We start from the raw sequence: 27915 nt of genomic DNA, 5'->3' as shown, positions 1-27915 counted from the left end.
CCTACAACCACGGTGCAGGAATCGTTAACAACTAAAAGCTTCTACCTGAAGCATTTGCCCAATTCCTACTTGTGCCACCAGCCCCCAGATCCGCTTATTTTTCATTTCCCTTCTTCCTCTTCTTCTTTCTGCGAAATCTCAGCAGCAAGTACTTCTTCATCCTCCTGCGCTGCTGAAATCACACGGATAGCGACTAAATTATCAGAAGATTTTGAGCATATTTCCTCTCCCGGAGGGGTGCAGGCTTTGGGGGAAGCAGTAGGAGATCTGCGGTGCACTGGTGACTTCGGTGGGATTGGACTGAAACTGGGATCCTGCAATATCCAAAATAAAGGCAAAATCAACATCAGGAAACTTTTGTCCATGGCAGGTCCTCAGCCATCACCCCAAACCTTGTCATCTGTGCTGTGCAAAGGTGTTTGGGGGAGTTTCACTGCACTGAGCTCACCATGGGGTTTTTCACCTTGCTGCCCAAGATGATCTCCGTGAGAAAGGCAGCTGGATTACAGCCTTCAGACCTCGGGGTGAGGTAAGACAGGATGAGTGCAACAGAACTTTCTTGCATGCCAGCACCTTTTGCTCCTACAAGGTTTTTTCTTGGTAAAGGTTTTGCAAAGGTGTTGTGATGCAAGGGCAGCTCAAGACTTGCCCTCTCCTCAAGCCCTGACTCCATCAGAGCGAAGCTGCAGTGGCCTCAGAGAGCTGGTGTAGGGACGTGCCCTGAGGAGGACATCCTGCTCCAGGGGTTCCCCCACCCTACCAGCTCTGTGTGTGACCCCCAGCAGCAGGTCTTGCTACTATGACTGTGGAGCCCACAGCATCCCTGTTCAGAGCTGCTGATAACTCTCTATCAGTTACTGGCAAGCACTGAGTAGCCTGAAACTTCATCATGCTTCTGTGAAGGACTGCAGAAACTCAGTAGTGTTTGGTGTCTCACTAGATATTTACCAGCCTCAAGGCCACAGGGCACTCCCTATCAGCTGCTGTTTCACCCCCCTGGCTTTACATGTTAGCCTGCATAGCTCCATGCTGGGAAGAGGAACAACAGCGACTGCATGGACATAAGATCTGTTTTTACCAGCGTTTTCTCTTGATGATTGAAAGGTGAAGGCAGTTTCCCTGTAGCCTGTGCAGAGTGGGAAGGACAGCACACATGCTGCTGTGTGACTGCCCAAATCCTGCTGCCAAAGCTTTTCAGGCAGGAACTGCCCCGGAGGTGCTGGATGCCAGCATCACCCCTGTCCCACTGGCATATCGATTAATTACGAGTGGCCCTATAGCCATGGCAAGGAAGAAATGCTAGCCTGTGGTTATATCTCAGCAGCAAGCTAGAGTCAGGCTTAGTGCTGTCAAATAGCTTGGCAAAAAGTCAATGCGCTTCCCCTTTCTGCTGCAAAGCAAGCCTCCAGGCCAGACAGCAGGAAAATGGAGGCTGTGTGAGATTTGCTGGATGCCCCCATCCATTTATCTACAATACTCCAAACTCTGATGACCACAGTTAATTTCTTTAAGGTGCCTTCAGTGGCTCTTCTGCTGTCACCTTTGGAGAAAAGCAAAAGGAAGGATGGAGAGGCTGGTTTTGCTACCTGGTGAAAGGTTTTCGCCCAGGTTAGACATGAGCTCAAGCTCTGGAGCCAGTGGTAATGCAGCCGCTCATCACCCCCCAAAGCAGAGCCGAATTCCTGACCTCCCCACACTGACCTGCTCTGCCTGCATTGCCTTCAGCTCCTGCAGCTTCCACCGGAGGTGTGCGAGACGCCCTTTGCCTCCCGTCTTCCCCATGGCAGCCAGGGCCGCCTGGAAGAGCTTCGGCGTGTCAGGCTTTGGGGGAATGATCAGCGGAGATACGGGCTGCCCCTTTTCATCTCTGGGTTTATTGTTGTTTTTCAGCATTTTCCTACAGTGAGGAGAACAAGAGATTAGGAATATATTCTATTAGCTGGATTTTATAATGCAGAAAAATAAGACTTTTAAAGAATGGGGACTTTTTACACCTTAGGAAGAACAGAATAACAAACCTGAGTAATGCTAAAAACTAGAGGGAATACATTAACAGATTTCCAAATGAATATGCTCTGGCCTTATGTGTTCCTGAGTTGCACCGGCTTTCAGTGATGAGGTTTTATAGATTAAAACACTACCATGAGACGTGCAGCAGGGGTCCCAGCATGTCCCTTGCTCTCCACACACGCTGCATGGCAGGAGCAGCATGGGGTCCCTGCACCAGCCTTGTTCTGCTGCAGGCCAAGTGTTGAGTGGTCTCCCATGCTTGGCTGCAGCTGAGGGCAGAGAAGTCTTCCCCATGACTTTCAAACCTGTGCTCTGTCATTTTAGGACACAGGCTAGCAAGCAGCTCACACTCACTTGGCCTTCTTACGCAGCAACTTCTGAGACTCCGGGTAGTGCACCAAAATCTCATTCAAGTCCTTCTTATCCAAAATGAAAAGATTAGCAAATCCATGAGCGACAACGTTTGCTATTCGCCGATTTCCTCCTCCCGCTGCCAGCAAGCTGAATGAAACACCGAGAGATGTGAATGGTGCTAGTAACAAGCTCAGCAAAATGTTCATAACCTAAAACCTCCCTGTCCCCACTGTGTGCCTCCACCTGTCTCTTTCAGAGGACTCGGAGTTTAATTTTTACCCATGATGAAATTCTCCAAGCCTAGTTTCTAAAGAATGCTGTGAAACATCGGCATGAAATGCTACATAATAAATACCCTACCAAGCAGGAGTTTTCACATTGCAGTTTAAACCAGTCCCGCTTATGGGGGGCTGTAGGGAGGCAAATGCTGTCACTGTTACCAATGGGTACAGGATGGGAGGTGCCCGTGACATGTCAATGGCTGCTGTACCATTGTAAGACCATGGGCCTTATGTCCCTGGTTCCCTGGCAGTGCTTTGCTGACCTTATTTCTCCAAACACAGATCCAGCTTTCAGCGTCACCAGCACGGTTTTGCCATCGGGTCCCCCCAGCACCTGCACTTGTCCAGCCTGGATAATATACATCTCGCGGCCGATCTCCCCCTGCAACAGAGACAGGTGCTGTGTGAGTTACCCTGAAAAAAGACCTTATTATGGATGCCCTGCCCCACACCGTGCTGAAACCCCTGTGACCTTTCAGCCTTCTGCAAGCTCTCCAACTGCTTTATCCAGATGGTGCTCACTGCTGAGCATCCACGCCTGACCCCAAAGCCTCCTCCAGCCCCACACCCAACTCTTCTGCCATTCATGGCTGCAGTAGAAAGGGTCAGGCTTTGCACGAGGTGAGCTGCAGCCAAGGATGTTTTTGCTCCAGTTGCCCTGCCCAGAGCACCCCTGTGCCCGGTGCAGGCTGTGGCATGGAGCTCCTGCCCTGTGCTGCACTGCACAGCCCGGCCACGCCACCAGGAGGGGAGGGAGGCATCTGGGTGGCTCGGTACCTTCTTACAGACGTAGTCATTTGGCAGGTAGACAACGGACCTCAGCCGCTTCAGCATGTCGAAGATCATCTGCCTGTCACAGCCCTGCGCCAAAACACAGCCAACAGCGGTCAGCCCGTGCCAGTGGGGAGGCACAGCGCAGGACAGGACACGTGCTGCCACAGTACCTGGAAGAGGGCCACTTTGCTGACGATGTTGTAGTTCACATCAATGGCGATGTCCAGCCGCATCTTGTCCGGCAGCTGCACCAGCAGCTCAGACTCATCTGGGTGAAGAGCAGAAACCCAGCTGTTTTCAGTGCTTTCTCCAGGAGCACACCCTTGGTGCCCAGTGGCTGGTGGCAGGAGCCAGCTCCTGCCCTCCCCACTCATGGCTCAGTGCCCAGAGCTCCCTGGCAGTGGGGACAGGGTGAGTGGCAGGAGGGACAGCACGGTGGGGACACTGTGCTGCAGGGGACACCAGGTCACCATGGCTCCATGTCCCACTGGCACCCCATGTGCCCAGAAAAGAGTTAAATAACCCACACCTTCCCAAACCCGTAGTGCAATTTGCTGGGCTGCTCTTTGGCAAAAATGTTTCAGACAAGCAACTGTAGTGAAATGTGGAGCATGAGGGTGATGAAGGTGTTGGCCCTTGAAGCAGGCTCTTACCTAGCATGCCTTGTGATTGCCACGTGTACTCGTACCATGTTTTGACACGGTTCTGCACAGTTTTGGGGATTTTGTAGAAGTTCATGTATTTAATAGTACTGTCCATGCAGCTCCGATAGTAAGTTTGCCCGGCAGTAGCAGCACCAACCACATCTCTCATCTGAACGGAAGAAAGAGGGGGAAGAAAGAGTTTATTTGCCATCATCTATCCACCATGCAGGTTAAGCAGTCTGGAGAACACAAGCATGATCATATGCTGTGTCCTGACAGGGGGTTTTCAGCATCTGCCCAATTCTTTTTGCCTTCTGCTGATGCTGAGCAGGTAAAGAGCCAGCGTATGGGGAAAACAAACCTGGGAATAACTCAGTGGACCAACCCCACTGAGCTTGTCCCCACCTGAGGTGGGAAGACCCTGTGTGCATCCTGGCACAGCAGCTCCCACTCACCTGCCCGATCATGACGGAAAAAGCAAAGACACCCGTGAAGTAGTTCAGCAGCTGGAAGACAATCTCGAAGAGCGTCTTGGGGTCTGGCAGGCCCCCGATGGTGATGAGGGTTTTGACTGCCCAGTAGTAGCAGCGGATGTAACTGGGAGGAGCAGAGGAGGCAGCTCGGTCATGTTTCTGGCATTAAGACCTGTTTCACCCTTCAGGACCGAGCTCACATCTCTGGCCACAGCAAGCCAGAGCCGTCGCTGAAAGTAATTGTGGGTGATGGAGAGAAAATGAAGGGGCTTGCAGACTCCCTCCCAGGTGCTTCTGGAGACACTACAGGAGCAAGGGGATGGAAAGACCAGGAACCTCCCCATAGGAGGCTCTGCTGCTCTGGCTATGCATGTTTTCCGCCTCTTTCAGCTTCACTGCCACAAACCAACAACATATTTTCAGCAACATTTACACTTTTAGAAATAGCCATGGGAAAAAAAAAAAAAAAAAAAAAAGTGTGAGCAAATTGTTGGCATAGGACCCTAGAGATGTCAAGTAAATTCTTGATCCATTGGTCTTGTGCACTCCTTTGGATGTTATACCTAGAGGTAGGTACACATATGTGTATCACACAAAATAACCATATAGCCACAAAATTGGCATGGTAAGCTGAGTGCTGCAAAGGTAGGAAACACCAGCACTGAGGCTGGGAGGCTGACAGTCACTTGTCCCCTCCTACACCTCACGCTAAGCCTTTAATGGACTTGCACAATCCTTTTTTTTTCAGCCAACTCTTATTTACTGCATAGGAGAATGGTGCTAAATTAATTAAATGTTATTTGGTATTTTATTTTGCCTGTGTTGTGGAACACACAGCTGTGGGCGTTAATCACTAGGCAGCAATCTTTGGCAGCAAATATGAGCCAAGAACTCATATGGGAACATACGCAGTGCTCTCTTCTCCCCATGGCATCCCTGTTCCCTAGCACTAGGCTCACAATTTTTCAGCCTCTTCAACACACCATTTCCTTCAGCCTCAGCCCAGCCACAGCCTCCTCATCTTGAGCACACTGTAATGCTGCACGTCCCATCCCTCTTGTCCCTGTCATTCTCGCTGGCGCCACATCTTCTCCTGGGACTCCCCAGTCCTTTCCTCAGAGATTTTTATGAACCCAGCAGCATCCAACCATCTCCTTTCTTGCTCCCATTCATCACAGTGTGCTGTACTACATGGGGACCTGAGCCTTGGCTTGTACCTGTTTCCTTCCCCATCATAGACCCAGGTGGTAGAGCCCAGTCCTTCGTAGGCTGATGCCCAGTAATAGAGGCAGGAGTTCACATGCAAGCTGTACAGTAAATAGGCAGTAGTCCGAATCACTCTGCAAAGAAAAAAATAAATAAATAAGTAAATAAATAAATAAATAAATAAAAGAGGGAACAGGAGGGGAGAGGATATGGCATTTGCTGGGACAAACACATGAGATCTGCCCTGGCATCACAAGTGCTTCAAGGCAATGAACTGAGTGCAGACAGCACAGGTCCTGCTTATGCTAGGCCCACAGCATGTCCTTAATTCAGGGCTCCTGCTGGTCCCTCCTGCAGCTCAGGAAATGGAAGAAGTGCTGTGTCTGACAGTTGCTCCCCTCTGCTGCCAGTACCCCTGCCCACGCTGGGATGGCAATTGCAGCTGTGGGCCCTGGGAGCCACGCACCCCTCTGTGCCTGCCCAGGTGAGGAAAAGGCCAGCCAGGAGCATCACCACTACCTGTGTCAGCAAGTACAGTGACACGGGGAAGTAAGCTGGAAAGCCAGAACTGGTGTGCACCAAAGCGAACCTCTTTCCTCGGTAATAAATAGTGATGAGTATCTCCCCGCCCCATAAACGATTCCTCAGCTGCTCACCTGTAGATGTATGCCTTGCTCAGGATGGCCTCGAGGCGGTTGTTGAACTCGAAGAAGGCCATGTACTGGGAGGAGAAGGAAGGCAGTGTGCTCCAGTGTGCCACGGCTTCCCAAGAAGCCAGCAAGCAGGGCATGTCCCTGCTCCAAGCCTCCTCACAGCCAAGCTCCCCGGCTGGCCCCCAGCCTCACTCCTGCAGCATGAACGGCCACAGGCAGACACAGCCCCATCTGCACATGCCCTTCTAATAAAATGTAGGAATAATAAGGTTGAAATATTTACTGACAGCCCTTCAAGGGCTTCGGTCATCGTCCTGTCATTGATTATTCTGGCAAGCCACAGCCACACAAACCAACGAGGGACCCTTCTGTGTTCACTTGGCACGGGGGGCTGCGTGGGTCTGCCCGCTCCCACTCACCTTCAGGCAGCGGGGAAAACGCAGCAGCGGGTTGACACCAACTTTGAAGTAGAAGAAATCCAGGGGAAGGAGGCATACCACATCCATCTGAAACCCACACAGAGAGAGAAACCTCTGCAGAACCTGCAGGCCCAGCGGGGTGGAACTGCAAGCCATATCGCAGATCAAAGACACAAAGTAATAAATGAAATTATGCCAGACCTTAAAGCGCTGCGAATGCAGGTAGTTCTCCTTCATGGCCTTTTTTTCACTCTGGTTAGGAATTGCAGGGGAATAGAAAAAGAAAGAGAGAAAGAGAGAAAGAGAGAGGTTGATTATTGCTTGCAGAGAGCAAAGTCACCACCAACCCAGTCATGTATGGCTTTCCCCTCCTGTGCCACAACCGGGAACCTGCTCCCATTGTGCATGGAAGGGGAGCAGAGCAAGAGGAGCAGCAGACCTGGTTGTAGGCCAACTTCCCACCCTTGCCCAGGATATCCCTTGCTCATTTGTGCCCTGGAGGAAGCACACTGCAGCAGCAGCACTACAAAAGTCAGAGTTCACAGGAGATGCCTCCCTGTCTGAGCGTGAGCAGCAGGAAGGCTGTATCCCCAAGGTTTTATTTTTCACAGATTATTTAATTGCCTGTGGAAACGAAACCAAAGGTTTTCACTTATCTCAGACTCATGAGCTATGCATTCAGATGGCAATCACCTCTGTCATACTGCTAATGAATTCTGCCTAGCGGTGCTCCAGGAAACAAACCCCGAGTTTGTTCTGCTGCCTGCTGTCAGCGGGTGCAGGCTGCCAGCTGTGCCAGGGCTGGACGGCGTGCTCACCGCCCCGCTGGCAGCACCCTCACATCCTGACCTGGGAACCACCACGGACCATGCACTTTCTAATGGCCTGATATTGATTTTGTAGGGAAAATACATAAGTCTGGAAGACAAACAGACTGCCACCTTATCCCTTACATGGCAGAAAAGATGTCTGCAGTCCTCCCAGAGTGCACCCAGCCCTAGTGGGAAGATGAAGAGCAAATCCTAGCTGTCGTGATAGAGTTGCTGGTTTGCCTGGAGCCTGATCCAGACACCAACAGCCACTGGGGGTGTTGGGGCTGGGATGTCCCCACAGCCATGTCAACTCAGTGGGATGCAATGCATGCTGCCACTCACTATTATGTCTCCCCCCCGCACAAACTGCAGGCGGGTCTGAAAAACGATGATGTCCAGCAGGTAGATGAGGTCGCAGAGGTAGTCCACGAGCAGCCAGAAGTGGATGTTGGATGGCGTCTGGTAGGGGAAGGCCCAGCGGACAGGGATCAGCCAGCAGTTCCAGTTCCAGGCCAGAACAACGAAGAAGAGCCACAGCACATACATCAGATCTGTGCACAGGGAAACACACCCTGACGAGCTGGCCACACATCTCCCAGTTATGCAAACCTACTATACCCCTTGCCTGCCCTCAGCACAAGGGTGAAACCTGCAGGAGACTATAGGTTCTCCTCCTGATAGCATCTGGTGGCAAATGCCAAGCAGAGGCCAGCAGAAGGATGGGTGAGCTGGGCTCTAGATGCAAAGTTAATGCTATCTGCTGCAGAGCACATTGCTTTTTATCAGAAAGCCTCTTCTAACTTGGCTGATTCAGTCACAGTTGGTTTTGCTTTGCTCCCACAATACTAACTTTATTTTATTTTTTATTTTTTAATTTTATTTTTTTTCCCTTGAGGCTATGCTGAGCTAACTCTGCCTGCCTGGTGCCAGTGGCTCCCCTTGTGAAAGAGGACAGGCTAAGGAAGGAGCTGGGTTCCCCTGCCGAGTTCAGCGTTTGCCCTCTATGAAGACTGAGCAGCAGAAAAACGCTGCTCCTTCTCCACCTGGTGGTGCTGCCGGCACTCGCAGCTGTCAGGGAGCATTTAGGAAATCCCGTGGATTTCACACAGGAGTTTACGGCTAGCTTACAGGTAAACTGAGCTGTAGAATCATTGAATGGGTTCAGTTGGGAGGGACCTTAAAGAGCATCTTGGTCCATGGGCAGGGACACCTCCCACCAGACCAGCTTGCCCAAAGCCCCATCCAACCTGGCCTTGAACATTTCCTTGAGCATTTCCAGAGATGGGGCTTCTCTGGGCAGCCTGTGCCAGTGCTCTCCACAGCATCCCAAAGCTGGTGCTGTCCCCTGCTCCCCTCCATCCCCTCCCCATCCCACCCATGGTTCTCCCAGCCCTGCTGCACTCGTCTCTCACTGGTGAGCGGGTCGATGCTGCTGGGGAACTGGTAGCTCTTCAGGCGGGCCATCCAGGGCTGGCACTTGAAGGCACAGCACAGCATCTCGCAGTAGTGTTCATCATCTGCTGCCTTGTCACCTGGTGGCGCTTCTGCTGGGGGTGGTGGTGGTGGTGCTGTGGGCGCTGGCTTGGAAGGGGCTGGGAGAGGCCACACGATTATTTTAAACAGCAGAAAATCTTCTCAGGGCAATTTGGTTTAAGACAATGCCTTCACAGATCATGTCTCCCAGAGCTGCCCAGAGGGAAACAGCTTCCAGGTCATTAAACCGGTTTACAATTCCTATTTCTCAATCTTCTCAAGGCCACCAACACCACCTGCAAACCTCCCTCTTCTCCCCATCAAAAACCTCCAGATTCCTCCCCAGCATTTGGCTTTACCTCTTTCAGACTCCCAGCCCAACCTGAACTCACATGCTGAAGGGCTCTCATCATCGGAGGTGACATCAGGGTCAGTCAGCTTCTCTTTCACCTTCTCTGTGCGCTCCTTGAAGAGCTTCACCAGCTCCTGGAGCCGGTCATTGATGATGGCACTGCTCTGGCTGGTGGCCGAACCAATGCGCTCGGGCAAGCTGTGGGGAGACCGTCGGGCACTTCACTTACATAGAAAAACCTGAGAGCAGGCTCAACACCTATTATTTAACCCATAGGATCCTTAATTAGGATTTGCCTGTATTTATCTGGCTAGCATTATCTGAAGAACATATGTTTCAGTAAAACGCTGTCAGGAGCACCAGCCTGAACCTCATCTTTGCCCTTGGATGTGAGCTGCCCTCAGAGGGACTTGGAAAGCACCAAGACCCCAGGCTGGCTGTCCTGCTCTTGGGAGAAGGGCGACTGGAAGAACTGCAGGGTAGAAATGAGCAGCAAGCCCCTGAACCCATAAACCATGTAATCCCCTGCCAGTGAGGGCAGCTCGCCCCAAAACCATCCTATGGGGCTGCAGGAAGCAAGGGCCTGGTGTGCAAGATGTGCAGCTTGTCTCCTCCAGCATGGAAGAAACAGGTTATTTCCCAACAGCTGATAAAAGCAGGGTGTCCCCATTACACTGTGTGTAGACTAGATGTGTTCCAGTTAGGCCTGAAGAGATTATTTCTGTCTGATTAGAGGAAAAGCAAGAGAGCATTTTCTGTTCCAGGAAAAACTGTGCTCACTGCTTTTGGAGAGGGGCAGCAGGAGGGCTTCACCTGCTACATGGTTCTAGACTGGTGCAGGCACCGCTCCCTCTCCCTCTGATATCTCAGCATCTCCAACATCTGCTCCATTTCTGCCCAAAATGACAGGATTTGGGATCCAGGATCCGGATGGGCCAGTGCCCAGGGTACCAGCACACACCTGTCCTTCTGCAGCTCATCCCAGCTCGCCGGTGCCTCATCCAGGTTGTCTGTGGGGGCTGGCAGCTTCTTCCTGCAGGCACAAGCACAGAGCCCATGCTGGGGGGAGCAGCGAGCTGAGTGCCCCCTTCCTCAGCCAGCTCCTCCTCCTCCCAGGTCTCATCTATTGCCACTTTCCCTTCTCCCACCCAGGTCTGTTTCCCCCTTAATTTCTGGCATCACCTGACATCATTGTGTGAAAAACACCTTGCTCCTTTTGCTGCTAAAGATCTGGTCCCTCCTTTGTGCCACCAAGCCCGTGGCTGCGTGGGCATACAGCTGCCTGCTGTTGTCTCCAGCCCTTCTTGGGCCACCTCTAAAGAGGTTTGTGCATGGGCATGCTTCCTATGGCACATTCTTGCTTGGCTCTGGCTGTGGGAATTAGCTTTTCATACCAAGGTGTAACTGGCCACAGATGGAGAGAAGAAGCTGGAGCCATTTCACACACTATCTGCTTCCAAACACAGATGAGGCAACAACTTGTGGCTTGTCTGCGGTGGCTCTGCTGTGACTGGGTCTAAAGAAGGGGAACCCAAGTCCTTCTGAGCCACTGCATGGCCAAAAGCTCAAATTGTGGCCAGTAAATGTCCTCTTCCTCTGAGAGCACCAGCCTGCACCAGGCTCTGCCCAGTGGCTCTCCTGCTTTGGCGTGGTGAAACTGTAGTTTTTACCAAATGAAACGCAACTTGCTTCTAGAAACCTCCAGCTCTGTCTAGGGACCTCCAATGCCACCTTGAGAGACACAAAATGGAAGTGTGGCAGAAACATTCCTTGCTCATATGCATAACGCCAACCATGCAACCTGCTGCTTCATAAAATACTAGAAAACAACATGAGAAAACTGAGGTTCTCTGAAATAGCTGTACTGGGGAATACCGAGCTGCTTTTCCAGTAACTGCTGTCTGGCGGGTGGGTGCTACGAGCTGACCTCACGCTTCCTCTGCCTGCTGTCATCATCTCAAAATGAGATTGTTCACTGGTGTCAAAAGGGCAGTAGAGAAGGAAACTTTTAAAAGAAGGAACTAGTGCTTGCATGTTGTAAAAACTGCCTGCGGGTGGCACAGATATGTGTACCTGAATAAACGGAGGCCATGGCTGTGGTTTGCTGTGTCCCTGGCTCCGAATGTGTCTGAGATGTGCTGACATGTGTGACGTGGGCACCAGTCTGAGTTTTGTCCATTTTCTACTTGTGCTGGTGGCATAAAAGACAGCCCAGGACCTTGACCCTGATCCAAAGGCAATTGAACACCCGCAGAAAAGCGGCACATCTCAACCCTTTGATGGCAACAGCAGGCACTGAGAAAAGTGACGTGCCTGGTCTCTGTCCCAGCAGAGGGGAGACACACAGCCTCATCTGGAGTGCAAGGACGAAAGGACAAACCCAAGCTTTGAGTGTCTCATGGTGGAAAATAAACTCAAGAAATAAGGCCAGGGACTATTTCGGGACATAGCTGTGCCCCTGCCTTACAAGAACAGAGAGATGTGAATCAAATGCCACACACAGGCACCCCACGCCTCTTGGGGCCTCCCCCTGAACAAACCATGGGTGCTGCTGGAGACAGAGGTGCAGAAAAGCTTCCCCTGGGGCTGGCACCTCACAATGCCAGGAGAGAAGGGATGGACACACTGCAAAGGGCTGTCCCTGCTGCTACGTATGCACCACCACCCGATGAAGCACTATGATTCACAGCATCACGGACCCTCCGTCTTCGACGTGTCTGAGCAGTGCCTGCACCCCTGCCTCCCGGGCAGCCTGTGAGCTCCGAGCTTCTGCTGGCAGCTCCAGAAAGGCTCCATCCAGCCAGGCCTGGCTGAGCCCTACCTGGGGGACGCTGGCACAGCACCGGGCACCACCAGCATGTGGGGGTCACCAGGGGTGGGCAGTGGCAAGCAGGTGCCATCCTCCTCTGCAGCATCACCTCCGCCGTCCACGTCCTCGACACCCACGGTGAGGCAGTGACCGAGCCCTTGGAGAAGGGGAGAAAGGCAGAGTGAATTGGGGGCAGCCAGCCGTCCTCCCACCAGCTGCCTTCATTCCTGATGGCCTCTAAGCCACGGGTTGGAGGAGGGCTGCTTTTTTTTCCTTTATTTATTTTGCAATTTCCCCCCAAAGCATTGGAGCGTTTTCTTTTCATGTTGCTCGATTTTTAACGCGGTAAGAAGTGCTGTTTGCTTCCTGTCTGCTTTCACAACTTGCAGGGGTTCAGCCTGCTCACTGCAAGCGTTGGGCAGATGTCTGCAGGGCATGGCAGTGATGCCACATGCCCACAAGAGAAGCAGCCGCTGGGAGCAGCTTGGTTGGATCCTGCAGCCAGACAGGCTAGGACCAGTCCTCACTTTCTCAGCCACGTAAAGAGACGCCGTGTGTCCCCACATGTGGTCTTCCCAGGGGATTTCACCCAACTGAAGGACCCTGTGCAAGCCTTCCAGTCCCACACAGCCACAGGACCCATGGATCAGAGCATGGCTCAACTGAATCACCAAGGAAAGGCTCATGTGGATTGCAAGGTTAACATTCTGGCACATGTAAGGAAAAGCAGCAGAATCTGGCTTGCTGGCTAAAAACAAAGCAAAGCAAAGCTACAGAAACACAGTTTGTATTTCTGGGCTAAAACACAGAAAGCTGCAAACAGTAAACCCCCGTCTTACTGTAATTTTAGTGTGTGTGGGTTGCATGGATGCTGAGGAGAAAATGCATGTGCAGCAGATATTTAACCCTCAGCCTGCAGAACCTTTCATGGAGTTTCAGCCAAGTTGGAGTGATCATTTATGGTTATTTGCAATTACACTCTAGGACGTGAACAAAAAAGGCACGTCATGATGAAGCAGAAACAGAAAAACATGAAGTTTGTTCCCTAGTCTCTGTGCTGCAACATGAAGTGTGTTCTTATCTATTGTTGTTTTGTTTTTGTTTTTCAAAAAGCAACAAAAAGCAACTGTACCAGGACTAGGACCCACCCCCTAGCTACACGATCCCATTGTCAAAGCCGATCCTCTAATACCTAGGGGGTGAACAGGGGATTGCTCCTCATTGCAAAAAACGGGGTTGACAACTCCAGCCTTTCGCTTTCTGGCAGCAAGGACGGGGATGCGGGAGGCAGCAGCAGCTCGGTAGCTGGGGACATTGGGGAGCTGCTCTAGCACGGGAGGGGAGGTGTCCCCGTGGTCGAGCAGCTTGTCATGCACCAGCCGGTCTAGCTCAAGGTCTCGAGCATGCTTGGACATGCTGCTAGGCGTCTAGGTGCTTCAAGCAAAGGACAAGGCATCTGAAGCTGCAATAAAACACAGAATTGTTTGAGACAGGACAGTTATTTCAGTGCAGAGAAATGCAGGGCTGATGTTTTTTTTTAGATGCTGCCAGCCTCATGGGGATGTTGGCAGCACGGAGCAACAGCAGTGAGCATCCAGCCACATGCACCTGTGGGCACAGCACTGCTATGGGCTGCAGTGCTCTGCCAGGGCTGCACGAGCGTTTGGACAAGAAAGAAACCTCCTGCCCGTAACAGGACCCATGTCACGCTGTTCCTGCAGCAGCTCCCACAGCCCTGGTGCAGCTGTGCCAGAGGTGGGAGCTCCACAGCCAAGCTTCATTAACAGCTCATTACCTTCTAAGAGGTTATTTAAAGCACACATTGTGTCACTGATTATTCCCCAAATTGAATAAAGCAGTAAAGAAAATCCTTTTTTTTTTTTCTTTTCTTTTTCTTTTTTTTTTTTTCTCCCCTGTGTTCTTCTTTGGCTGGAGAAAAAACTTATTTCATATCAGAGGTTATTTAATCAGCATGTCTGGGTGCTGCATGAAGTACCAGCCTTCCCTATCTGTCTCCAGCGGGACTCTGCAGCCAGCAGACTGCTCCCATGGCTGTTTTAATTTAGCAAGAAGCCCAGGAGGGCCCAGCCAGCCTGTGCCAGTCATTCGCTCCCAGGCAGCAAGTGCTCAGAGAGCAAAAGTTGCTTCATCCCTCACTGGGCAACACATTGCCTGCTTCGGCTCATCCCCATATGACATTGCACTGCTATATATTCAGGTACCTTCAGCATCAGTTTCGGTAACTTCAACCGTCTTCTCTTCCACCTTCAAAACAACAACAACAACAAAAAAGCCATTATAAGGAGAAAAAATGCCTTTCCCATCAGCAAAAAAAGCAGCAGTTTGACTGGGCGTGCTGTGTTCCCCCACAACCAGCCTTGCTCCCCGGGTGCCTGGTGTGCATGTGGCAGCAAGCACCCAGTGCAAGCACATACCTGTACAAAAATACTCCATACCTGTACGAAAGCACCTTCCAGATCACTTATCTCAGCTTCTTCTAGCTGCGCGAAGCTGAGGGCCTCTTCTGCAAAGAAGGCGTCCTCCAGCCCCTCGTCGATGGGGAGGCAAGGAGACTGGAGCGGGGCTCTGGAGGGGACAGATCAAGCAGAGACATGAGACTGAGTCCACTTTTGGACCGAGCTTAGTTTAATACAGAGGTGGCACCAAAAAAAAAAAAAAAAAAAGCCACTGGATTAGAAGGGACTTTATCATGTTTTTCAAAAGGATGCTACATGGGAGACTGAGAGGTGTATAAAAATACAGAACATTTTCAGAAAAAAAAAAAAATATATATATATATATATTGCTGTGCATAATAATTTATCATATAATTAAAATTTGCCAAATAAAAATCCAAGAGCCTGATTTCCAGGCAGGGGTACCTACAACCACCATTGGAATCCCAAGTTCATTCATACAAGGCACCACCAGGACACATAATTTTAATTAACATAATGACACATAATTAAGGGGTGTGGTTAGCAGGTCAAGAGAGGTTCTCCTGCCCCTCTACTCTGCCGTGGTGAGACCTCATCTGGAATATTGTGTCCAGTTCTGGGCCCCTCAGTTCAAGGACAGGGATCTGCTTGAGAGAGGCCACGAGGATGATTAAGGGAGTGGAGCATCTCCCTTAGGAGGAAAGGCTGAGGGAGCTGGGGCTCTTTAGCTTGGAGAAGAGGAGGCCGAGGGGTGACCTTATTAAAGTTTATAAATATGTAAAGGGTGGGTGTCAGGAGGATGGAGCCAGGCTCTTCTCAGTGACATCCAATGACAGGACAAGGAGCAATGGGTGCAAGCTGGATCACAGGAGGTTCTGCTTAAATGTGAGACAAATTTTTTCTATGGTGAGGGTGACAGAGCACTGGAGCAGGCTGCCCAGGGGGTTGTGGAGTCTTCTTCTCTGGAGACTTCCAAAACCTGCCTGGCCCTGTTCCTGTGTGACCTGATGTAGGTGTTCCTGTTCCAGCAGGGGTATTGGACCAGATGGTCTTTCCAGGTCCCTTCCAATCCCTAATATTCTGTGATTCTGTGAATTTTCCTTTTCCAGCTGCAGTTTCAGCACTGAACACAGACCCCACTTCCATCACTCTGGCCAATGGGGCCCAAAGGATTGAATTTATTGTGTTAAAATAACTTTATATCTGAAAAAAACGACTGATCATGTTCTGTGCAGTTATCTCCTGATTTGTTTTTTCCTGGAGAGAGAAACAAAGCAGAGACTGGGAATAGTGAAAAATAAATAAATAAGTAAAATAAAATCAGATAGCTAAATGCACTAATACTAAAAAAAAAAAAAAAAAAAAACAAAACCATCTTTCTGTATTCTCCACAAGTCCTAAACTAAAAGATGTATGTAACAAATAGTGGCTGATTTTTCTCTTTATCTCTCTTTCTTGAAAGCTGTTGCTTTATGAGGTCTTCTTTTTTTTTTTTTCCTTTATTTTTTTCCTTTTACTTTTCTTTCTTTTTTTTTTTTTTTTTCTTTTTTTTCTTTGTACTAGCTTCCCTTCAAATACAGTCCCAAGTCTTTTCATCCTAATCTAGAAAACCCACCGACATCTCTGTTTTCCCAAAAAGACAAACACAAAGATCGAGCAACATCTCATTCACTCAACAACTGAAACTCATGTTTCTGCAGTAGCTCTACAGGAGCATGCAAAATGCTGTTTTGAAACCTGTTGAAAAACAGGTTTTGATTCAATAATTAGCTAAGTTTTTAACACTGAATAATTATGTATTTTCAGCCTCTTCCTGAAAATCTAGCTCCTTCAAAAGCAAAAGGCAGAGAATATTAGGCTGCTGGGTTAGAAATCCCTAAATGTTTACATCACGTGAAATCAGAGCAAACCACTAAACTGATCAGAAACATATTTAAGTATCTAAACATCATATCTATTTAAATACATAAATAACATATCTAAACACTGCCTGGTCCAAAGTTCCTGCCTACAGAAGCTGACAATAGCCCGGCTGTTTTCCACAAGAGGCAAAAACGCACCTACTCGTCCCTGGGAGTGTTTACAGCCGCGGCTCGATGCTGTCTTTAGGTTCAGCTCCGTCCTACTGGGAATCCCGAGCGCCCCGAGTCAGCAGACCCGCCTGCAGCCAAGGTGCAGTGCCCGGAGCCCCGGGGCCCCGCTCACCCCCCGGATCTGTGCAGAGGGGGCGGCGGCTGCAGCGCTGGAGCCCGTGTCGCCAGGAGACACGATGTCACCAGCGATCTCGGGGGTGAGGCGGGTTGCAAAAGCATCCTCGTGAAAGCGCCCTCTCGAAAGCATCCTCTCAAAAACATCCTCTCGAAAGCATCATCTCCCCCCTCCAAAGCATCCTCCCCAAAGCACATCCCTGCTCCTCTTCCCCCCGCTCCTCCCCTCCCCCCGAAGCATCCTCCCCGAAGCATCTTCTGGAAATAAAGCGGTTTCCTGGCCCAGCAGGGACACGGGTGGGCAGAGCTGACAGCCCACTGGGCTCCCCCACAGCGGCCACAAGCCAGTCCTGAGGCCAGCTCTGCAGAGAGGAGTTTGCTCTTGCCCAGGTGTCTCAATCTCGGCAGCTTGTAAATGCATCAGAAACAACCATGGCCAGCGTGCTTGTTTCCAGACAGTCTGTAAACAGGAGAAGAGCTGAAGGTGCTCGCAGACCCTGCACAGACTCACCCCACGCTCTCCTCCACCTCCTCCTCTTCCTTCTTCTCCTCCACTTCCTCCTCCTCCTCACCCTCCTCCTGCTCCTCCTGCTCCTCCTCAGCAGCACTCAGGGGACAGGAGCACAGCCTGGGAGGGAGAAGCTCATCAGGTGAGATGCAAAAAGCAGGTCTGAGCCTTACCGGAGGCACAGGAACAAATGGCTCAGACAGCATCACCCATCTCCACACCCTTTGGGCCCACCACCCCCATGCCAACATCTGAAGGATGCAGAGGGGCACGCCAGGCGCATGTTGTTGTGAGGCACTGTGTGAGTTCAGTGCAGCAATGAAGGGAAAAACATCTGGAAGCACAAAAGCAGAGTCCTCGTCATACTCTCCTTGCAGCACAGGACTTGCTTAACGATGACTGGCTGCTGATTTTGAGCAAAATCTGCCTGCTAGTGAGATGCTCTGTCCAGTGTTGCACAAGCTGCCAGTTTCTCAGGCTCACATACTAATGGGAAGCAGCTGCCCACCACACCCAGAGAGAGAAGGTGAAGGTTCTTCTCATGAAGCTGGTTCTGGAGAGCTTCCCCATGGAGTGAAAGAGAAACATCAGAACTACAGAGAAATCCAGCACGTTTCAGCTTCCATACAGCGTGCAGGTGTGCACGGCACCTGTTTCAGCTGGAACACAACTTGTGGGGAAGATCTTGCACAGTGATGCCTCTGCCATCAGTCTGCTCTAACAACCTTTGTCAAGAAGAATCCCAAGCCATTTGGGAATGTGCATGGAAAGCCCTCACCTCTCTGCTGAAATACAGCCCGCCCCCAGCACTGAATGCACTGCATGGTCTAGGAAGGGTTTCTTTGGGCAGTAGAATGAACCATATAGAGAAGAATACAATCTCCAAATCCCGTGACAGATGGATGCATTGTTGATGGCAATGAGGTCTAAACCCTCTTGCCTTAGGCCAAAATCTGCTTACTGGAAGCCAGGGAAGAGCCACACTTTAGCTGTCCCCTTGCTGCAGCCGCAGTGCACAGCAGCTGGTGTGTCCGTCCTGAGCCCCCAGCCCAAGTCTCAGGGGCAATCTCAAGGAAAAGCAGCTTGCTCAAGCACCTGCTGCTCCCTTTTCCTACCTGGTCTCTTCTTCCTGAAGTTCCTCCTCTATGGGGGGCAGAGGACGACCCTGGGCCACCAGCTCAGCCACGCCATCCCAGGCTGTTGGCTCGTGAGCTACTTCATCTCTCCAGTCGTCATCGATGTCCTCCACAACTAGGTCTGTCTCCACAACCTCCACAGGGACGATATGAACTGAAATGGGATTGGGGAAAAAAGCAGTGAAGTGAACACAGCCTGGTTTTGAGAGGTCTGGCCATGCCAGAACATGCTGGCTGTGCTGCAGCTGCTGCTCTGCGCTGCAGAGGTGCTGCCCTATGGCAGGACCCAAGTGCTGCTCAGCCTGCACAGATCCATGCCATCCTGGTCCTTTCGAGTGGTGCCAGGTAGATGCCTTGGGCACTTTTGCCAGGAGGAAGAAGAAAATTTGACATTTTGTACCAAGCATGTCCAAAGTCCTATGAAAACTGCACCTATACTTGTATAGAGATGCCTCTGGACTTCCCTAAGCGTGTAGCAACCTCTGCCAGCGCTTGTCAGTAGGCCACATTTTGATTCTTCTTGCATATCAGTGCAATCAGCTGTGGGAAGAGCCCCAAGTCCCTCTCCTCAGGTCAATACCGTGGGCTGAGGCAGGACGCTATCCCAGGCCTGCAGTGAACAGCCCGCGGGCCCTGGTGCAGCGACGTGATGCATAGCCCTCAGCCCGCACCGACCCCCTCTGTGATGCCCCACGCCTCCAGGGCTGACCCTGGTCCCTGCATGTGGGGCAGCCCGAGGAAATGAGCCCGGTCAGCGGTGCCACAGGTGCTGCTCGAGCTCTGAGGCAATAAGTACGAGGATCTGGCCCTGCTCAGGCAGCTCGCTGTGCACCCCACTCTTCCAGAGCATCACTGGGGGAGCACACGGCTGGTGTGCCACATGTGCTGGAGAGCCCAGCTCAGATCTGCACGGACACCCGCTGCAGCTGGTGCTTTCCTGCCTCCTGGGCCTCTCCATCCCTACACAGCCCTATAGGAGCAGGAGGAGGAATTGCATCCACATAGTTCCAAACCAGTTTAATGTGAGGTCTGACTGACAGCGAAACTCGGGGGAGCTTACACGTCCCCAGGGAAGCTAATGGGAAATGTACAGATTTAAATACAGAAAGGCAGGAGGCCCACTCGTGGCATTGTCTGCTCTGCACCATGTCTACCAAACCAGCTCCTCTCCCAGGAGTGTTCGTCTGCCTTTAGCCTGCTCTCCCTACAGCTATAGTTATTGTAACAAAGGACAGGAACCACGGAGACAGCTTTTGAAACGTGCTGCAACTTTTTAATACACAATATGAAAACAGGGCAAATACTAAGATCCTATCCTGATACCAGCTGGGCTCGTCATAAACACAGGGGCTGGGGCTCAGTGGGGTTGCTTGGCTCACCACTCACCTCTAAGGCATACTATGGAGTACTAAAGGGATGCAGTGGGACGGTCTGTGCTAAACACCTGGCATTTAGGGGCTCCTGCCCTCCCCAGCCCAGCGTGCCTGCATTCCCCAAGCCCACAGCCCAAAGCTGGAGGCAGCACATGGGCACCATTCCCTGTTGGGACACTGCTGCCATGCTTGGTGCGGCACTGGATGGGCTCTGGGGGCAAGCAGTGGCTGCTCATGGTGAGCTGACACCCTTCTCCACACCAGGAGGCCTTTGACTCCTGCCTGGTTGCCTGGAGGTTGTTCTCCTGCATCCGCTGCTGCCAAACAGAACCCTCTCCACCCTCTGGGAGAAAACACTCAGTTAACGGGAGAAAAGCAATATGAAGCTTAAAGAGCTTTATAAAGTGATGCCACTGAGACAGAAATAGATTTAAAGAAGTCTGTAGGCTTCAGCCAGAGATCTCGGTGGTAAATATTGGCGTGCTGGGGGATGGGAGGGGAGTTGAGCGAGCTGGGTGTGCTGTGGGAGGCTGCAGTGAGAGGTTTTCTGCCTCGGAGATGCCCTGAGAGGCGTTTGTCTGTCCTCACATGAATTACTGCTCCCATCCAACAGACATCAGTCCCAGCCCTGTCCTGCAAAATCACCAGCTGTGGTTCGTGGAGCCAGCAAGGCCAAGAGAGAGCGAGGGCAGGACCAGAGCAGCAGGGGCAGCAGCTACGCTGACCTTCCCCTGGTGCTCAGGGCTGGCCAGGGCCAGGTCCTGCTGCCGGCAGCTGCAGGGAGCGGGGACACACAGCCTCGGGTCCCCGCGCCCCGCAGCCTGGCTGGCAAGGGGCTAGGGACCGTCTGCAGATTGCTCTTTGCTTTTTCTCCTCCCCCGCTGTGCTTTCTCTGCGAGTTGGTCTCATTTGGTGGGGAAAGGCTGGCCCTCCACAGACTTCGTTTTCCGTTTGTTTCAGAGGCGCTAAGCCCCTTTGCCCCCTGAAACAAAAGGAGAAGGAAAACATTAATGAGCCTGTTGGTGGTTTGGTGCCAGAGCAGATCTCTCGCTCCCTGTTTGCCTTGTTAAGTGACTGGAGCTGCCTCCATGCCCAGACCGGGCATTAGAGCAGGCTGCACACGAGGGAAGTGACTGCCCTGCTCGAGCCGTGTCCTTCTGCCTCTCCTCGTCCTGCTCCACAGGCAGAGAAACGCCATCCCCTGCAGTGTTTCCCAGCAGTGCATGCTCATGTCTAACATGTCTAAACCCCCTAGCAAAAGGAGTTTTTCTCAGGTACCACTCCAGCCATATCCCACTAGGCTTTGGAAACACCCTTGAGTTCAGCAGCAAATGTGTGCCATGGGTTAACGAAGGGCCAGATCTGAGTTCACTTGTGCTATGTGCTTTGGGCAAATCCCAGCAGCTCAGAAAACATCCTCTGGCACGACTCGAGCACGGACCTGGACGGCAGCACTGATCTCACAAAGTGGGACCCCAGGACATGGGGGCAGCACCTGGGGGCAGCGTTCCCAAGGCAGGAGCTCGGGCTCAGCAGCACAGCTCTGCAGAGGGGGCTCCAAAAAGCTCCCCAGGTTGCTGCCCCAGGCTCCCCACACAGCAGTGGGCTTCAGCAAATCCACAAACTCAGATCTGCTCCCTGCTCTCACACCACAGTGGCGTCTCCTGGCTTCTCGGAGGATTTTCAGATGCCCCCAAACTGACACCCACTACAGACTGGGGCATAAAAGCTGCCGGCAGTCCCTCTTCCTGAACTGCCTGGCAAGCAGCCACTGTCCTCTGCAAGCTGAGCAGCACGGTGGGAAGAGCAAGCACTTACTTTCTTCCACGGGGCTGAAGGCTGCCGCTGCTGCTCCCTGCCAGGAAAAAAAGTGAAACGTGAGGCATGGTTGGCAGTGCTCCTGCCCCTGCCCCTGGACTCCCCCTGGCCGTAGCCCCTGCTCTTGCCTCCAACCCATAGCAGCACTGGATCCCCAGCACCATGCTCAGCAGGAGCATTTGGGATGAAACAGGCATCCCCGTTCTGGTTATTTGACCCTGCAGGAAACTTCACGGAGCTTTTGGTGTGAGAGCAGAATTGTTCCTGGCTCTGGGTCACCGTGACCCTTTTACCCTCAGTGCCCCATGCAGTTTCAGTGGGACAGCCGGGTTCTGTGGGCTTCAGGCACAGTAGTGCTGTGCCACAGGGGCTGGACCAGGGGCACCAGGCTGCCCGCACAGCTGTGGAGAGAAGGGCAAGGCCTTGGAGGTCGCTTTGGTGCCGGAGATAGAGAGGACAGTGGCACAGGTGCTGTTGTTCCTCACCGTGGCTCTGAGGCTCAGCCTCCACCTCCAGCAAGCTGGGGAGCCTGGCACCCCGTGGCAGCGGGGAGCTTGGGCTGGGTGGTGCTCAGAGAGCAAAGGAAAGGATAAAGGAAACCCACCCCAGGAGCTTTCTGGCTCCTGAGAGGGCAAAGCCTGTTTTTCAGCAGCTATGGGAGTTTCTCTTCTCCACGGAGCTGTGTGGCAGGGCACAAGCCTGGTGCAGCACAACGTGAGCCCACCCCAAACTGCAGCGTGGGCACAGCCAGCAGGTCCCTGCACATCTGCCCATCCCCACAGCCCCTGCACCGCCGGGACCCCCCTGCCTTGCACATCGCCTCCATGCCCCCATCGCCTCTCTGCAGGCTGCATACCTGCGTGTCCTGCTTCTCCCTGCTCACAGGCTGCGGCATCACCTTCTCCAGCCCCTGGACAAACCATCCAAACATACTGCCGAGCAAAAAAAAAAAAAAAAACAAAAACTGTCAGAGGCTGCTTTTGGAGGCTCTTTGTTCCCACCACAGCCCTGCCAGGGGACATGAGCCTCGAGGAGTGCCTGCACCATGCAGTAGGTGCCGCTGCATTTACCTGGTGCTGTCCCCAGCCAGGGGACGAGGGAGGACGGTGGCCACAGGCTCTGGCTGCCCCTCAGTTGCTACTGGCTCCACTGTTCCTGGGATGCTCGGGGCAGCTGAAACGTTCCCTTTCACCTTCGCCTGGGTTTTAGTCCCTTTTGTGCCTGCTCAGGTTTATTCACAAAGAGAAGGGGGAAAAGGAAATGCAGCGATCATCCTACAGCCTGCTGGGGCAGAGGACCAAGCAAAGAAGGGTCGCCTCCCACAGCAGAACGGGCTCTGGGGACCTCCCTGGGGTGAGGACATGGGCTGCTGGGGGGCACACGTGGGACTGGAGTACCATGGTGCCCCTGGCAGCCCAGCGGGGGGGGTCTTGAAGGCTGAGCATCACATCAGGATGGGGCAAGGGTCCCCTGAGAAAGGGCTCACCTCCTGCCGCAGCTTTGTGCCTTTCCTCCTTCGGCTCTGGCTGCAGAGGGACAGAGAGACAGAAGGATGTGGGGATGTGCTGTGTGCTGTCCCATGTCCCCCCCAGGTCCCAAGGGGACCCCCATGCATGGCCCTGACACACAGGGGAAGGCAGAGGCACGGTGGGATGCAGCTGGCCAGCAGCCCCTCGCTGCCATTCCCCTTTCACCAAAGCAACTCACAGAATTATAGAATCGTGGAAGGTTTGGGGTTGGAAGGGACCTCAAAGATCACCCAGCTAGCACCCAGCAGCACCCCAGCTGCCTGTTTTGCTCTCCTGGGCTTTCCCTGCCCAGGTCTGAGTCCAGGGGCACAGGACGATGCAGAGCCTGCTCCTCTTTGATCTCTGCCCAGCCTCTCAGCAGCGTTTCTCACTTGCTTTGAAGCTGGCATGCTGGCATGGAGACATTTCTGCCTTTCAATAGAAACCTGTTTATTTTTGATCCTAAAGCAGTTTATATGTTGAATTTGCCCTCCCTCCCTTTCTTCTGTCAAAATGTTTGGCCTGAATGGGCTGCTCCCCCCCAGAGCAGCAGGAAAACTCATCAGGGTGGAACCAAGCAAGACTTGCAGAAGGAAAAAAGGCTCTTTATGTCCCTCCGCCATCCCTTCCTGAGCCACAGCTCAGTCTTGTGCCCTTCTTCCCACACCCTTCAGCTTGGAAAGGGGCCCTTTGTCCAGCAGAGCTCCTGGAAAAACTGTTTTATTCAAAGCAGGAGGTAGTGCACGTAATGCCAGTGGGGGGAAAGGCAGGGGTGGGCCATAGCGGGGCCGTGGCTGGCAGGAACTGGTTAACAGGGCACTGGCACACCCCATGCGTGAGCCCGTGTACCTGAGAGCAGGTTTGAATACACACTCTATCAAAGGAGGCATTGTGTCCCTGTGATAAACCAAGATTTCCAGAGAAAACCTTTAAGGAATCTCAAGAAAAAAAAAATAATATTTAGGCAATGTCACAAAAACACGACAGAAGCAAGGGGCTCCGAGCTTTCCCTGGCTCCAGAATCCCCTTTGCAGTGGGAAGGGAAGGGCTGGGGGAAGCTCTCCCCCACCACCTCGGGAGGTGGGAGCTGCAGCACCACAACAGCAGGGCCCAGCCCCTGGGGCTGCCCCCGCTGGGCTGTGCTCACCTCAGGCTTTTTCGGCATCTCCGGCTGCGGCACCATTCTCTCGAAGCCCTGCACCAGCCAGCTCAGCACACGTGCTCCTGCCCTGCAGGGAGAGGGCAGCACTGGCAGAGCTCTCCCTGCATCCCACATCCCAAAACCTGCATCCCACATCCCAAAACCTGCATCCCGCGTCCCCCCGCCCCTCTCCCCACAGAGGCACTGTCGCGTGGAACCCACCAGTCCTCTGCACCCGTGTCCAAACCCGTGTCCGTCTCACAGCCATCCAGCTCATCCTCCTCGGGGTCGAAGGGGGTTATCTCTGCAGGGAGCAGGATCTGTGCTCACCTTGCCAGAAGGGAGCTGGAGCCGGCACTGCTGCGGGCCCCCAGCCCCTCTCCGCACACCCGAGGGGCCAACAGCTCCAGTGCCAGCTGACCAGAGGGGATGGGGAGTTCCAGAAAAGCCACAAGCTGTGGGGGCCCAGCTCCCCTTACCCAGAGCATCCTCCTCTTCATCCTTGAGGACCTGCACCTCCGTCTGAAAAGGCAAACAGAAACTGCTACCAGCCTGCCAGACAAACAGGACTCACCCCAGAGAACAAGGAAAACCCTTTCCCTGAAGGTGGGTGAAGGCAGAAAGCCTTGCGGGGCAGGATTAGTGCCTGGAGATGGGCCCATGCTCCCTGTGAGCACTGGGAGGGTGATGGGAAGAAAACCAAAATGCTAAAAAGAAAAAGAAAAAAAAAGAAAAAAAAAAAAAAAAAAAAAACTAGAAGCTGGGATGTCAGGGGAATCTACCAGACCATTTCCCAGGTCTCTCACCTACCTGGTCAGGAACATCGATGCTCGTCTCGAAGCTCTTCCCAAGTGCCTGCAGCGTCCCCGGGGCCTGGACTGGCTGAGGGATCACCTTCTCCAGCCCCTGGGAGAGCCAGGAGAGCACACTGCTCCCCACACTGCCCGGGGAAAATCACGTCAGGCTAGGGGTGGCTGGCAGCAATGGAGGGCTCCCCCTGCCCCCTGCCCCCAGCTGAAACCTAAATCCACGGAGGGTGCAAGCACAGTACCTCTCAAACACCGACGCTGATGCAGGGACCACCTCCTCAGGCACTGCAAATTCCACCTTCTTTTCAGTTTCTTCAACACCAGCAAGAAATAATTAAAAAAAAAGCTCCTGTCACCACTCTGCATGCATGGCAGGAGAGGTTGTGGGTGGCAAACGAGCCTGTGTGTCCCCCACCACGGGGCTTACCCTGCACGCATGTGCTGTCCGCAGCATCTCTGGGGCTGCTGGCCTTCCCTGCTGGCACCTGGGTGATGGGCAGGAGGGGTGGCTCAGGACAAAGCCAGGTGATGGTGTCCCTGTGCTTCCCCTGGCCTCAGCCGAAAGGAGGCTGCAAGCCCTGGCTCTCAGCATCCCCCAGCACCCCCCAGCAGCCCAGGGGCACATGCTGTGGCCCCCATCCCTCCCGGCTGCAGAGCATCCCCAGATCCCAGGGCTGGGTGCAGAGGTATTAGGCACCCTCCCACTGCCCCCACTCCCCTTGGGTCCCTGCTCACCTTGGCTGGCTCCGGGGCTGGGACTGGGGGGCTCTCCTCCATCAGGCACGGAGCAGGGGGCTGGGGAACCACCCGCTCGATCCAGCCCAGCATCTCTGCACCCAGCGAGGACAGGGCTCCGTCTGCAGACCTTCCGAGCAGGTCCTCGTCTTCCTTCCTTCTCCCACCTCCTGGTTGGTAAACGCAGCGTTGCAGCACCGCCAGACCAAACCCATCTCAATGCCATGAGCCCAATTGTTGTCACAAGCCAGCTACCTCCTCTATTTTAAGCTCACACAGAGTAAAACTTGCAGTTCCCAAATGGAATCACCCATTTGGCTTTTCTCAGCTTGCATATTGCTCCAGCTGCACAATCCTCCACAGCTAGGGCTGCACAGTGAAACTGTAGCAGATGCTTCAGTGAAACAGGGATGCTTTGTTCAGCGTCCCCTACATTCCCCCAAACACTAAATTCATTTCCTCCAAGGAGAAACTACAGCAGCTTTAGCAGAATTTTCTTATGGGTGAGTCTGGGCCCCGACACACACAGCTCCCTGTCCTGCCTCTCAGAAACAGCTTTGTTCCAACACCTTTTGGCCAGGTGGGATGTGTTGGACAAGTTCCCCAGGCACTTTCTCACCCAGTGTGCTGCAGCATTGTGGCCCCTGGTGGCCCCCAGTGATGTCCAGTGCCTGGGTCCTGGGGAAGGCAGTGAGGGTGGACAGGCATTTGCTGGCAAATTGATGGGGTGCTCAAAAATAAGACACTGAAGAGCAATTATTCAGCTGCTCAGGCTCTGTCTGCTCACTCTTTTTGGGTCCCTCTCACCTCCTGGTGTGACTCCAAGCCTGGGTGCACCACCAGGCTGCATTTGCTGCCCCAAATTAGAGGCTGAGCACACGGGTGGAAAGCCAGCGTGTGATGAGTGATGCTGCTGCTCAGAGTCACCTTCTCTGTCATGCTTTTCTAGGGGAGAAGGTCTGCGGGCTCTTGCCCAGCTCAAATCGAGGACATCTCCTGATGCTGCCTCTCCAACAAGGCTCTGCCTGGAATTCCCTGGAAGCTGCTCAAGGCCTCAGCCTCCAGCACCCTGCTCATCACAGGCAGGTTCGGCTCCCCAGAGCCCCCTGCGTCCCCAGCCTGGAACAGCACATTTATAAAACCCCTGCAAGGCCGCCCAATGGCCAGACACAAATTAAGAAACTGCCTTTCACCTCCCGCTGGGTATCAGGGATTAAAGGGCTGCAAATAGCAGCATTACCCAGGAAGAGTTGGCCAAAGGGGACAGCAAGGAAAACCAGGCAGTGCCACGCAGCACAGGGGCATTTCTGCCATGGCCTGGGACATTTCCAGCTCTTGCAATAAGCCCAGGGAAAATTTACACAGCTTATTCCAAGCAAGCCCAGAGAAAGCTTCCCAGGGCTGGGGGAAGCCCCCTGTGCCAGCCAAGTCTCCTCCTTGCAGATACAAAGCTGTCGCTGCTGTAAGATCCCAGAATTTAAGCCCGTCCTTGCACTGGAATGAAAGCAGGGCAGTCGTGCAGCCCCCAGACGCTGCGTGCTGCAAGTTACAGAGGCAAGCGGCTGGGATTTGCCTGCAGAGTGAGGGCAGAGCAGGCAGCTGGTGCACAAACGCTGCGTGCACCTGCCCCGCGTTGCAGTGCCTCGGGCTTTTTCTCCCCTCTGATACCAGAGGTCAAACCTCCCCATGTTACCCAACCCAACACCTTCCAGAGCCCCTTGCCACGAAGCTGTGCCCCCTCCCACACTCATCCCCTGGCTCTGCTTTGGAGGATCGAGGCCCCTGCAGAGCCCCCGGCTGTGCCCCTTGCACCAGTCACTTGCCAGCTATGGCCAAGCCCCGGGCACCCCACACCCCAGAACCCCCCCCCCCCCCGAGATGTGCAGGCTCCCACCACCCCTCCAAGCCCACCCCAGCCTGGCAGGGCTCTGGGGGGATTACACCACGCTACCTGCAGATGGGATTACCAGCACCAGCTGTCC

The 27915-nt window shown here is 53.1% G+C and overlaps 1 protein-coding gene across 1 annotated transcript; it reads right to left on the bottom strand.

The window, feature by feature from the left end:
• Positions 1-101: 101 nt before the first annotated feature.
• CNGB1 (cyclic nucleotide gated channel subunit beta 1) lies at positions 102-26098 on the bottom strand (the record flags this gene model as incomplete). Its single annotated transcript, XM_082770203.1, has 32 exons — positions 25934-26098; positions 25626-25683; positions 25441-25510; positions 25200-25329; positions 24869-24911; positions 24612-24693; positions 24396-24477; positions 23227-23266; positions 22811-22961; positions 22597-22672; positions 21741-21777; positions 18529-18703; positions 17417-17533; positions 14717-14846; positions 14483-14525; positions 12273-12417; positions 10413-10484; positions 9492-9649; positions 9039-9218; positions 7969-8177; positions 7016-7066; positions 6815-6901; positions 6399-6463; positions 5754-5876; positions 4519-4660; positions 4073-4232; positions 3590-3687; positions 3423-3506; positions 2909-3027; positions 2365-2511; positions 1702-1897; positions 102-314 (listed from the first exon to the last, which is right to left on the bottom strand). Exons 1-32 carry the CDS (start codon positions 26024-26026, stop codon positions 102-104), a joined length of 3576 nt encoding a protein of 1191 aa, XP_082626329.1. The 5' UTR covers positions 26027-26098.
• Between the last annotated feature and the right edge of the window lie 1817 nt (positions 26099-27915).

This window comes from Aythya marila, assembly GCF_965140915.1.
Source record: "Aythya marila genome assembly, chromosome: 12".
NCBI lineage: Eukaryota > Metazoa > Chordata > Aves > Anseriformes > Anatidae > Aythya > Aythya marila.
Note: the sequence above shows the minus strand (reverse complement) of the source record. Positions and strands in the feature narration are given on the sequence as shown.